Raw genomic sequence first — 12,931 nt, 5'->3', positions numbered from 1 at the left:
TATATTTTTTTTTGGCATTCAATTCCTCGTAGTCTAATTAATAGTATACATATTTGGTTTTTGTAGTTTACGTATCAAGAATATAGAGTGGTGGGTTACATTTTCAGAGAAAAAGAAGCTGAAGAAACGCGCGAAGACGTCTGGCTGGCCGTTACCGATCATGGTTGAAGGAGGTCCGGCTGAGCAGTAGATGGATATATGGCTGCCGACTAGGTAGTCCGGCACTTTCAGACGCGATAAGATGCTCCTCATGCAACTTGTGTCAAGCAATTTCATTGATTGCTGCGACGATGCCCGAAAGTGAAAGGGACCATGCTGCTAATATGCTCATGGGCTGGCTGCCCATATGCAACCCCGTGGCGACGTTCTCTTACCAACAGCAACACCTGCAATGCGCCCCAAGCCACCGTCCTAAAAATGCCATTGAAAGCCAGCCCCATGCTCCGTTGTTATGTGCAGTACAGTGCGAATAGACCCGCGCAAACCTAAAGCTCAAGTTCATCCTCTCCATCTGTATCCTCTGCATAGCCACTTACACCCCGCTTAGCTCGCCTGTCTCGAGAAGGGCTCGCGAATTCCTCGGGTGCTGGCACGCTTGGATGCTCTTTTTCATATACTTCGCGGTATGCCAGAGCATCTTTATCCCACTGTCCGGCCCTTAGATTGTAGTCCGCCATTGCTTCTCCATAGGCTTTCTTCAGTACCTCTGCTCTCTCGTTGTATGGTTGCTTTTCTTCCTCGGAGGCTTCCTTCCACATCTTCGTGACCATCTTCTTCACCTCGTTTGGGATGGGCTTGCCCTTGCCTGGTCTTCGACCCGTCTCGCACTTCTGCTTGGCTTCGTCCCATTTGTCTTTGGTGTACATGCGGTAGGGATTTGCGTAATTATTTGCAGGTCGCCAGGGTCGATCACCCAGCTTTGCATAGATGGCATCCCAGACCTCGGCTTCATAGGCCTCAAGACGAGCTTGCTTTGGGTCCTTCGAGCTTCGAAATACGTCAGATTTTCGCTTCAACGACGAGTCTTTCGGCAAGACCAGTGGAGTAGGAATCTCGATCGGACCAATCATAGTCTCCAGAACTTCTGATGCTGCTCTCAGACCAGAGATATAGGCACCGTGAACAGTTGCGGGATGAGTACCACAAGTGTGCTCACCGGCGAAGAACAGATTGCCAATTGGTTTGGCCATGTCCTCGTAGTCGTTTGGCTGGAAATTGGGGCCCGTATATGAATAGCTTCCATACGAAAATTCGTCGCGGCCCCATCTAGTCACCACAGATTCGATTGGCATGGGCACCTGGGAACCGAACACACTTCTGAGAACCCTCGTAGCCTCTCCGATTAGCAGCTCGTTGGGCGTGCTCTCTGTTGAGAATGCTGCGTCACCAGCCATCAGAGCCAGTAAAGTTGGTAGCCCAGTCGTATTCGTGACATTGAACCATTGAAAGAATCGACCCCGCTGTGAGAAATACTCCGCTTGCTCGAGACTAAACCGGTTTGCTGGATTGCGGAGGATTCCAAAGATGTCTCGACTCTGGTCCCAGAAAGCCTTTTCATACACCAAAACGACCTTGTTCAAGATGCCATAGCCAATTCTTTGAATAGGTCCCATCTTCCAATCAGGCAGGGCGGGTTCGAACGTGATATTTTGCTGCTTCAACACACCCAGCGGTATTGTGGAGACGATATAGTCTGCTTCAAGTGTTTCTCCATTCTCGCATTCGATTAACGATGGAGAGTCGTTGCTTTCAGGCCTGTAGGCAATGCGTGTGACTTTGCTCCTTCGTCGAACATTCAATGGCTCCGGACAGTTCAGCAGACCTCGAGGAACTTGCTGGTAGCCACCAGTGACCATGGTATGTTTACCTTCCCACTCATTTCCGGCATCCAAGTCCCATCCTCCTAGACTCAGCTTGTTGCAAGTGATAGCGTTGCTGTATTCTAGATTAGCGACGTGCCAGTTGATCAGTTGCAGATCAAGTGGGGCAAAGTCGATGATTCGAGTGTATTGTCGAATGGCCTCGTCGAAAACCAAGCCTAGCGTGGCATATTTCGAGTTGACGACATTCTCAAGGTCCAAGTCTTGCTCGACTCCGACACCTGGCCGAAGACGCCAACCGATCTCTTGTGCTTTGAAAGCAGCTGTATGAACGCCTGGGATCCCAGGCTCAAGATGTGCTCTGCCTGTGAGTCGGTCTGAGGATACGGGTATCATCTGTTCCGAAGGGGCGCGAGATGCCTGCTTATTTGAACTTGTTGTCGGCCTACTTGGAACATCCTCAGCTTCGCCTATGGTTCTGGTTCCTTCAGAGCTGACATCTTTACCAGCATCCAAGAGGTCTTTATCACCCTCCGCAGCGAAAGGTGTTGGCGTCTTGAATTTGTACTCACTGACCCTGTCGAGAATGTAATTGAACAACTTCTCTGCAAACTGGTCGCGATTTATGTCCACCGGTCTTCCAATAGCATCATAGATTGTGGTGTCCGGTTTCAGAGCGTGATATGGTAATGCTAATTGACCTCTAACAATGATGTTCAGAGGGTTGCCGCGATCAAAGCCAGTGATGATCATTCCACCCATCTCAGCAGTGTACCGACTTCCGTAACCGAGAGTAGGATACTTCGGTCTCGATTTCATCGCTCGGGAATACACGCGTCCGCCGATCCGGTCTCTACCCTCGAGCACAACAACCTGGGGTGGATCCTCGCCTATCGCTCGAAATCTCTCTTCAAACTGAGAGAAGAGACCTTCCAGTTGTCTTGCACAGCCTAAGCCGGACATACCAGCACCAATAACGGCGACTGTTTTCCGCTTTCTCTTGTGGCCTCGGGGCTTCTTCTCTTTCACAGATTCTAGGAGCTCGAGACAGCCATAATTGATGTAGCCTCGTCGCACTAGCCACTCATAGCAAACTCTGGCAGTGTCGAACCAACGAATATCTCTTGCGCATCCGATAGCTTCATCGCGCATTACTCCGATCATGGGGTTTCTCGTCCACAGCCTTAAAATGCCATTCCGGATATTAAGATATGTTGTGACTTGTTGATGGGTGATGTGTTGACGCAACATTGCATGTTCCTCGGGATGCAAACTGTACGGGTTGAGACGGGAGGATTCGGCGGCTGCAATGCACTGTCTTGCGTACTCGCTCGGGGTGAGGTCGCTTGGTATAGAGACTTTTGGCCGGACAGTGTATTTCTCACGACGCTTGACATTATGCGATGCCGAACTTGTGGTCTGATTTGAGCGTCCATCAGGAAATCCCATAGGAGATGTTGCTTTGCTCGATATTGAGGAAAGGGCCGATGAACCGTCGTCGATATCCGTGTTCATTGACGATGCCATCGAATCCCGACCGCTTTCAGGTCTAAGTTGCAGGCTGCCATCCGGGCCCGACTTAGTAAGGTGCTCAGGTCTATGGTGGATACGTTAAAAGACCTTCAAGTCATCCCAAAAATATGTAATTGAAGCTAAAACTTGAGCATATGAAGGGAAGGCGCGAATACATACTGGATCGCATTAGCAAATCTCGCACGGGATCCATAAGGATTCTTGATAGTGTAGTTCTCGTCTGGCGCTTCAACAACGATTGTGGTTAGCTGGTCAGTCGTGTTGATGGAGTCGCCATAGGTAGAGTTAGATGTTGATTCTGGTGTACCGATAGATGACTCCATTCCAGGATTCGAAGACTCGAATATTGACAAGTGCGAGTCCAGCTCTTGTAGACCCATCAGATTAAGATCATCGAGATGCTGCATTTGAATGTCCATTATCGCTGCCATCTCTGTGCCCCTTAGTCTTGTGACTTGGGTGACTGCTTGGTCATATATGGAGGTTGTCGGTAATGGGCTGGGCTGGGTCAGCTACTCGAAGTCCCCCTGCCACTTGATATTCGCTCCTCCTAAACTCCACGACTAAATATCATGGGGACTGCCGATGGATCGAAGTTTCAAACCCTAGCAATGTTTATTAGCTACTATTCCACCCACTTGACATTGATATATATGTATCACCACGTGGAACGAGTCTCACCGGCCGTATGCGATATTGCCCCTTCTCATGTGTATGTATGGCCCGCAATGTCTTATACAAGTATCGTGTTTGCTCGTAAAGGAGACTGGTATCCTCTTGGGACTCGGGAGTATTCGTAGGGTTGTCGAGGGGTTCGATATTGATATCTTCTGGCTTCGGCTCGGAATGAGGGACGATGGCAATCCAGCGCCAAAGCGAGGTGGAGCAATCACGTGGAGGTCTTAAAATTGACGATGCTTAATATGCTTCTTCCAACGTGCCATTCAAATCAAGGTAAAGATACCGGCTAACAGACGGCTCGTTAGAGTGGTCATTTACCTTTCCTGTGCCTATAGGAGTCTAATTATCTATTTACTGTTCAGGTGGATTTGCCTTCAAGGTGGTGTCTGTGGTGAAGCCGAGCAGGTCTCAAAAGCTTGGGTTCCGCGAATCCTTCATCGTTCTGATTACCTATCTTAGGGACAACCACTAAAATATCACCGAATCATATAGTTTCGTAATTGGGTATATCATAATTAAATTACGCTCAGAGTTTACCGCAAGTGACTGGAAATATTCCATCCCTCACTCGCTCAAAATTCTCTACAAGTCTTGTACAGTATTCTTCCCTAAGGATGCCTTCTCGATAGCTGCGTCCATGATCTTGTTCCCACTGATAACCGAAGTTGTGCAGATGATTATTTGTTTTCGCGCTGGTTCACAAGAGGTCAGCATGGCAAGTCGTGGAAAGGGTGGGAAGGAGGGTGGTGTACATACCTTCTTCTTTCTTGGCGATGAATCTCAACGCAGCAATCTCAGTGAAAGTGATCCCGCCCAAGAAGACAACAAACACAATCTTCTTCTCGCCGCTGCCAGAAAGGAGAGTGCGGGCCTTAACTGCTTTGTCCTCACCCTTTTGGACCTCGTCAAATGTTTGTCCTCGCACATGCTTCACCGCCTCGTCAAAACCTTTCCAGCCCTGCGAGGCACCAGCAGTCGCCACGGCAGCAAGATTACCCGCATTGGCACCTCGAGTGATTGATGTGAGATACTGCTTTTGCAGTATACATTGAACTAGACGTACCGACAATGGCGCGTATCCGCTGTACACGTAAGCAATGTCGTTCGGGTCGTGCTCGTTGACCTCATCCACAATGAGTCGGAGAGCTTTTCGCAGATACGTGTAATTGGTTTTTGTACCAGTGTTCGCGGGTCCGCCAGTCATTGGGATCATCAAAGCCATTGGAGAGCTTCGTGAAAGGAGTAATTGGAGCTTTTCGAGGGCGTCTAGCGTGAGAATGTGCTGATAGCCATAGGCTTGTAGAATCATTTTCTTGAAGGCTTCTAACTCACGAGGTTTTATGCCACCAGATATGCATGACTCCAGGCACAGGATTCGCAGAACTTCTGCGAGTGGTGCATCTCGTGCAATAAGCTCTTCTATCGCATCGTGCTGAGAGGTTGGGTCTGCGCCAGCCGCCAGATTTTGCTGCACCTCAAGCAAACGGCTGAATTGATCTGTACGGGTATGCTTCATAATCTCTTCGGCAAGGCCTGTGTGTATCTTCAAGCTTTGTTGTTCTGCTTGGTATCCCGGTAATTTATTCACAAATTCCCTTAACTCTGCCGTGGTCTTGTTCCCGTGTCTACTTTCATAATCGCCCTTGAGGCGTCTGGCGACTCCATTCAACAGGCTTCCCACGATCGCAAAGTTGGTGTCCCGCAATTGCTCGTAGAGCTTGTCGGAAGAATCCAACATGACCTTTCGCTTCTTTGCTTGTGTTGCCCCGCCCCCTGCTTTCGAGGATCCTGGTGGCGGTTGAGGAGCGACACCAACAATGGATGAATCTACATCAGCCTGATTGTTTTGGATTCCTACAACCTCGTCAATCAGCCCTTCGTATGTCAACTGCGTAAGCAGCGGAGTCGCATAGTCGACTTCGCGATCGATCACAATAAGACTTTCCATAGTCGTGCTCGGTGTCAGCCCTAGCCTATTGCTTTCATTTGTGTCTTCACCTGCGACCAACTCTTGTCGCATTCGGGCAAGCAAGTCTGCAAGCCTCCTCGCATTGTCACCCTGCCCAGTAATGCGAGGAAACAACCCATGCTTTAGCTGTATCAGCATCAGAGCACGTGCCAGTAGGTATGTCGGCGTAGGATCTCTACGCAGGTACAGATCGGCAAACGAATCATCCAGCTCAAGAGACAGTAGGTCTTTTTCGAGGGGGAGAAAATAGAGGGGAAACTCTGCGATGCTCGTGTCTCCCAGAACTCCTGCTTCCTCGAGTATCTTTTCGGACACAAGAGTCCTTCGTGGAACCCAGAATATTGAGAATTCGTGTCCAGTCTGACTTTCTCGTTGCATGCGTTTGATATGATCTGAAGAGTGTCAGCGCGAGACGACAAAGTATATGAAAACATAATGAGTGGAAATCAACACTACATATAAAGGCCGTATCGTGCTGTAGTTGATTAATGTAGGGCTCAAGACTGACTACGTAGAGTGGATGAAGTACTTCTACGAAGTCTACTTTAAGAGCCCATGGAAAACAAAGATTGGGGTGGTTTGGAGTGGACCGAGAAACGTACCAGCTATGGATTGGGCGTGCCTAGCACTCTCGCCGCGGGCAATGAACACCACATTTGGCTGGCTGACATCCGCATTGCCGTTCTCCAAGAAGAAGACCTTATCGACACCGTAGTCCTGAAGGGTCGAAAACTTGACGAATATGCCTATTGGACCAGCCAGACTTCTCTCAAGAACCAGATTTTTTTTACCGCGAACCTGTGAGAGAAGCGGGTTAGAAAATATCCCGCACAGCTTCAGAGGTTGGTGGGAGCCCTTACTTACGCCTTCGAGTAAAAAAAGAAGGTCCTTGCGAGCTTTGTCTTTAATCTGGTCGGCATCGAACCCAGCATGAGGAGCCATCTTGAGCTACATGCGGGCTGATGAGCGGGAAGAGAGGAGAGGAGAGATGGGCAGATAAGAACAAGAACAAATGGTGAGGCCCAGGCGGAAATTCCGGTGTGGAGTCCATGTCACTGGGTCGACCAATGCCGGCCAGTCGACCACCAAGCGAGCGCAAGGCTGAATGATTCAACTTCTTCGCCCACCAATGAGTCAGAATTTCTCAAAATTCCAGCCCGAAACCCTCTTTATTCAACTCCCAGATCGTGAGAGTGGATGAAGGCTTTACAAAAACAACTGCTGAGATCTGCGAGATCGTTTGGTGTATTACACAGCCCGCGATCAATAATACAACTACTTCCACCCGTTTGGGCAATTATCAACAGAGGACGGGCCTTCTCAGTCACAGCAAGGCGCAGGACTGAAGCAGGCGACGAGATGGCGCCAAAGGGTCAGAAGTTCGAATTGAAGACTCCCAAGGGGACGAAAGATTGTGAGTTTGCCCCAACCACTTGTGACTGGCACTGGAACATGCGCTCACGATTGGACAGGGGAGGGGAAGGACATGGTGATCAGGGACAAGATCTTCTCTACTATCACCGAGGTTTTCAAGCGCCACGGAGCAGTCACGATCGATACCCCCGTCTTTGAGCTGAAGGAAATCCTGGCAGGGAAATATGGCGAAGACAGCAAACTCATCTACGACCTTGCGGACCAGGGTGGAGAGATCTGCTCGTTGAGATATGATTTGACTGTGCCTTTCGCAAGATGGCTGGCAATGAACCGGGATGTTCAGAACATCAAGAGATACCACATCGCCAAAGTCTATAGACGCGATCAGCCGGCCATGACTAAGGGCCGAATGAGAGAGTTCTACCAGTGCGATTTCGATATCGCGGGCACTTACGATCCTATGCTTCCAGATGCAGAGATCATACGAATTATATCCGAAGTATTTGAGGGTCTAGGGTGGAACGGCAGTTATACTATTAAGCTGAACAACCGGAAAATCTTGGATGGAATCTTTGAGGTTTGTGGTGTACCATCAGACAAGATCCGAACCATCTCCTCCGCGGTAGACAAACTGGACAAGCAACCATGGGTAGAAGTACGCAAGGAAATGGTTGAGGAGAAGGGACTGGCTGAAGATGTCGCTGACAGAATCGGCGAGTACGTCATCCTTAAAGGCCAAAATGATCTCTTGAACAGATTACAAGCAGACGAGAAGCTTGCAGCGAATGAGTCTATGAAGGCAGGCATGGCGGAAATGGATCTGCTGTTTGAGTACCTTAAGGCATTCAAAGCTCTGGAGAACGTCTCGTTCGACTTGAGCTTAGCACGTGGGTTGGATTACTATACAGGTATCATCTACGAAGTTGTCACGAAAGAATCAGCAGCACCAGCATCCACGTCTACAACAACCACAGCACCACCCAAGTCATCAAAAAAGCCTTCCAAGAGCGCAGACGCTGATGAGGACCGCTCGTCAGATCCTAGCGTGGGTGTTGGTAGTGTGGCGGCAGGCGGGCGATACGATGAGCTTGTAGGGATGTTCTCAGGCAAGAACAAGATCCCTTGCGTGGGCATCTCGTTCGGTGTCGACAGAATCTTCTCAATCACAAAGGCACGCATGCTTGCGGAAAAGAACGCCCAGGCTGTACGGAATAACGAAGTCGATGTCTACGTCATGGCTTTCGGAGGCAAGGGTTTCACTGGACTGGTGACGGAGAGATTGGACGTTTGCACCAGACTGTGGGACGCTGGCATCAAGGTAGAACACTTTCCCGAGCTAGAAAAATGTGTTGAGCTAACTCGCATAGGCCGAATTCGCATACAAGATCAAGCCAAAGCTACCCGCTCAATTCAAATCAGCTGAAGTCAACGGTGTGCCATTCACAATCGTCATCGGCGAGGATGAAGTGAAGCAGAAAAAAGTAAAGATCAAGGAAATGGGTCTCCGCGAGGGCCACCCCGAGAAGGAGGGTGTTCTTGTCGACCTGGAAAATGTCGCTGTCGAAGTCAAGCAACGCCTGAAGCGGAAAGCGGATCTCGATTCGCTGGTTCAGGAGGCAGACGGGCTAAAGGTTATTGGTGGTATGAAGGGCGAAGCTGAGATAGTTCCTACGGGGGAAGCCGCTGCTGCTACGCAAGTATCCGAAGCCACACCGGCACCAGAGGCAGTGAATCCTGTCGAGCAGAAGCCAGTCGAGGAAGAGAAGCCTGCGGAGACTTCAGCTGCTCCTGAGAGTGCAACAGTTCCAGAAACGGAGAAGCTATCGGATTCCTCGCCCTCGTAGTCAGAGAGATGTAAATAAGTCAAGTGGCAGCATCCATTCAGGCGAGCATAGGTTGCATTTGGTTTGCAGGCGTTTGTGACGGGACGGTAGCGAGAAAGTCTACTTTTGGAGGCCTTGCGGAGGCGCAAACCATGATACCTTAGATATGACCTCAGACGATCAAATGGCTACATGAGCCTAGTGAACAAATCCATTGGCATTCTGCCATGAGCCACACAACAGGAGACGGCAAATTTTGTTCGTCTAGCTCAGATAATACACGTGATTACGCGATTTGACTTCCTCACCATGATCCCCTCGAAAGTCTATCCTATACGCAAGCCTCAACGCAACATGGCAACCATAGCACGAGCATCGACATCTCGATTGGTAAATGAGTATGTATGCAGAAGCTGCAATCGTCAATTGAGCCGGCAACGGAGAAAATACGGAACCACCTCATCATCGACTCCGGATATATATGACGTTGTCTGCGTAGGAGGAGGGCCAGCCGGCCTCAGCCTCCTAGCTGCTCTCCGTACACCCACCCCTTCCCCTCCTCCCTCTTCCTCCATCTGTCTCAGCTAAAACCGCATCAACAGGTTCATCCCCCGCCACCGCAAACCTCAAAGTCGCCCTGGTAGAAAGCCAAGATCTGAGCAGGACCCGCACCTTCTCTCTCCCCGCCACGAAGTTCTCGAATCGCTGCAGCTCACTCACGCCCTCGTCGGTACGCTTCCTGGAAAAGATCGGGGCATGGCGCCACGTACAGAGGGAGCGCGTACAGGCCTACCAGGAGATGCAGGTCTGGGACGGGATTACGGATGCGAGGATCGAGTTCGACTGGCCGGGCGAAAAGCAGGGGAGCACGATTGCGTACATGAACGAGAACCTCAACCTGACGTCTGCGCTGCTGAAGCGGATTGAGGAGCTGGGAGGCGTGGAGGTGCTGGATGGGCAGAAGCTGGAGGTGATTGCGCTGGGAGAGGAGACCGAGGAGGCGGATCTGAGCAGCTGGCCTGTTGTCCAGTTGAGCGGAGGAAGGAAAGTCGCTGCGAGGCTACTGGTGGGCGCTGATGGGCAGAATAGCCCCGTGAGGGCATTCGCGGGTATTGGGAGTCAGGGCTGGGATTATGAGAGGCATGGAGTGGTAGCTACCATCGAATTGGAGGGTAGTGGATGGGGAGGAGAGGATGTCAAGACGGCGTATCAGAGGTTCTTGCCTACGGGACCCGTGGCCATGCTTCCTTTGCCGGGCAACTTCTCGACCTTGGTTTGGTCAACTACTCCGGCGTTGGCAGCACATCTAAAGACCCTGAGTGCGAAGGACTTTATTGCTATGGTTAATGCGGCGTTCAGGCTGTCACCAGTGGACCTCGCTTATATGCACACTCAAGCGGAAGGACAGGCAGAAGAATTTGCGTGGCGCTCACAGCACACGAAGTTCGATCCGTCCAGGATTCCGCAGATAGCCACGGGTGTCCAAGAGGGAAGTGTGGCATCATTCCCGCTCAAGCTACGCCACGCCGACACGTACATTGGAGAGCGAGTTGCTCTCGTCGGGGACGCAGCGCATACCATCCATCCTCTAGCCGGGCAGGGTCTCAACCAAGGCCAAGGCGACGTCGAAAGCTTAGCCAAGACGATCGAATATGCCGTCACTCACGGGCAGGACATTGGCGTCCAGATGTCTCTAGAGGCCTACAACTCGGAAAGATACGCGTCGAACCATATCCTGCTAGGCGTGTGTGATAAGTTGCACAAGCTGTATGCTGTGGAGAGCGGTCCCTTGGTCCCCCTGCGGAGCCTTGGGCTGAGGGCTGTGAATGCCCTGGGCCCGTTGAAGGGCTTCTTCATGAGCCAAGCTGCAGGCACTGGGACGAAGATAGTCTAATAGCTGGAAGATGGCGGATGAGTGATGGGAATGTATTGCTACAAATTACACTTAATGATGTGGATTGTAATGTTACCGTAAATTATATTACTATATGGAAAGGAGTGTAGGTATGCCGCTCGGTCCTGAAGCTTGATGCTCCGTAGGCCGGGTCACATCCTCATGGATAAGTCGCGAATCCAAATACGCCAGCCACCGCCATTTCTCGAACGCAGCTAACCCGCTAGCTATGCATACAATCGGGGGTGCCGGCAAAAAGCAAGAAGATGATGAAGAAGAAGAAGAAAGAGTTCGTTCCTCCAGACTCGATAGTAATGTGATAACGGCTCAAGCTTGAGTACGGAGTAGTGACAACTGGCCACGCCTCCTTAATCCTGCAGAGAGGAAAAGAAAAATTAAGCATGAGACATACCTTAAAATCTGCCACCGGGGAGGGGATCCAGCCTCATCTTGTTCAAGCAAGGCAAGCTCTTCACCCGTTCCTGCAGGACTGCAGGAAAGATTGAAGAAGAAATTGTTAATATATCGCCATCACCGAAGCCGCGCGCGACACCCGGAAAGAGATGACGGAGGGAGGATTCCTAAGATGACGGACGGTACAGTCAAAGTTTAGATAGATCTGACACGGAGAAGGGAGGGGGAGACCGTGGGTTGGTGTTGTGTTGCTGGGAAGCAGCTCCGGAAGTTCGGACGAGAACAAGGCCAGGTCTGCCCCGGACCGAGGCGTGTACGTAGTATCTATCTTTGCTTTTCTTGGCGAGGTCGGGGTCGTTCCTTAAATCCCGATTTACGTTGTAGCAGTACTACTATTTTCATCTTTCGTCGATCCATGGTTTCGGCTTGATTTTGGCGCCTCGGCGGAATAATTGCGAAACTCGGCTGTGTACACGACGGGGATGAGTGTATTTTCTTTTGGGATTGATAGCGTGTACAGTAAAGTTGGAGTCGGAGCAGGTACCGTCCGCTCGTCGTCGGTCCCGTCAGGTCCCTCATTCGATTCGATCGAGTGTTCTCTGAGCCCAAGTATGTTTTGTAGTATCATGGCATGCCATCTCATCGTCTACCTCCAAGTCGTGACTCTCTCCTGGAAGAAATTAAAGGGGGAAGGCCAAATAGGACGTCAGCGACCGCATCGTCCATTCCTGCGTATCACCAACAAATCCATCTTCCTTCTTTCGTAATGTGCGCACAGTAGTCCCGAGTCTGTGTGTGTGTCATTGACAGCGCCGCCGCCAATATACTGGTACTGGTACTGGTACTGTTCCAAAGCAGTGCCGTCCGCTGCTGCTATTCTGCTCTTGTGCCTTGTGCCCGGTGCGCTTTGAGGATCCCGGACGTCGAGTCGGCAGGAGGTCGGTCTGATCTGCACTCATGCTGGTCTGTCCACTCCGTATTTCTGGTCTGCACAGAGTATCCACTCCCACGCTGCCCAGTGTTGCCCAGACCCCCATGCGCGGCTGCTGTTTGGCCCCTGTGGTACCGGTCGGTGTTGGTTGTCGAGAAAGAAAGAAAGAAATTTACTGTCCGCTCCCACTTCGACAAAACAACCTCCTCAATCTCCACAAACCTCCACCGAGCTTCAGCCTTTTCTTCGAAGAGAATTGTGTCTCACAGTGAAATAGGCCAGACTGGTGCGGCTGCGGGTGCGGCTGCGGGTGCGAGTGCGGGTGCTGGTGCCATCCCATCTTCTTCACAATTGGCATTGGCGGGTGGCTGGTCTGTCTGTCTGTACCCTTGTGCGTATGCCCCCCTTCTAAGCCAAAAATTCCGTGTTTTTCTATATTGAGCTGAGCGGAGCAAAGCTTCAGGGGCACCCACTCATCTTTGCGTTGCTTCT

At 50.8% G+C, this 12,931-nt stretch overlaps 4 protein-coding genes across 4 annotated transcripts; 2 read left to right on the top strand and 2 right to left on the bottom strand.

Annotated features, from left to right (window-relative positions):
• Positions 1 to 485: 485 nt before the first annotated feature.
• L3040_009365 (uncharacterized protein) lies at positions 486 to 3,772 on the bottom strand (the record flags this gene model as incomplete). The annotated part of the gene is made up of 2 exons (XM_007290258.2): positions 486 to 3,417; positions 3,513 to 3,772. The coding sequence occupies 2 exons, from the start codon at positions 3,770 to 3,772 to the stop codon at positions 486 to 488; spliced, it is 3,192 nt and encodes a 1,063-aa protein (XP_007290320.2).
• Positions 3,773 to 4,616: 844 nt separating this feature from the next.
• Positions 4,617 to 6,945, bottom strand: L3040_009364 (uncharacterized protein; the record flags this gene model as incomplete). Its single annotated transcript, XM_007290259.1, has 4 exons — positions 4,617 to 4,726; positions 4,791 to 6,395; positions 6,606 to 6,801; positions 6,868 to 6,945. 4 exons carry the CDS (start codon positions 6,943 to 6,945, stop codon positions 4,617 to 4,619), a joined length of 1,989 nt encoding a protein of 662 aa, XP_007290321.1.
• Positions 6,946 to 7,362: 417 nt separating this feature from the next.
• On the top strand, positions 7,363 to 9,221 carry L3040_009363 (uncharacterized protein; the record flags this gene model as incomplete). The annotated part of the gene is made up of 3 exons (XM_007290260.1): positions 7,363 to 7,417; positions 7,476 to 8,695; positions 8,745 to 9,221. 3 exons carry the CDS (start codon positions 7,363 to 7,365, stop codon positions 9,219 to 9,221), a joined length of 1,752 nt encoding a protein of 583 aa, XP_007290322.1.
• A 288-nt stretch (positions 9,222 to 9,509) lies between these two features.
• On the top strand, positions 9,510 to 11,094 carry L3040_009362 (uncharacterized protein; the record flags this gene model as incomplete). The annotated part of the gene is made up of 2 exons (XM_007290261.1): positions 9,510 to 9,738; positions 9,803 to 11,094. The coding sequence occupies 2 exons, from the start codon at positions 9,510 to 9,512 to the stop codon at positions 11,092 to 11,094; spliced, it is 1,521 nt and encodes a 506-aa protein (XP_007290323.1).
• Positions 11,095 to 12,931: the final 1,837 nt, after the last annotated feature.

Source organism: Drepanopeziza brunnea (genome assembly GCF_022702325.1).
Source record: "Drepanopeziza brunnea f. sp. 'multigermtubi' strain 214-2 chromosome Unknown ctg19, whole genome shotgun sequence".
In the NCBI taxonomy this organism is placed as follows: Eukaryota; Fungi; Ascomycota; class Leotiomycetes; order Helotiales; family Drepanopezizaceae; genus Drepanopeziza; species Drepanopeziza brunnea.
Note: the sequence above shows the minus strand (reverse complement) of the source record. Positions and strands in the feature narration are given on the sequence as shown.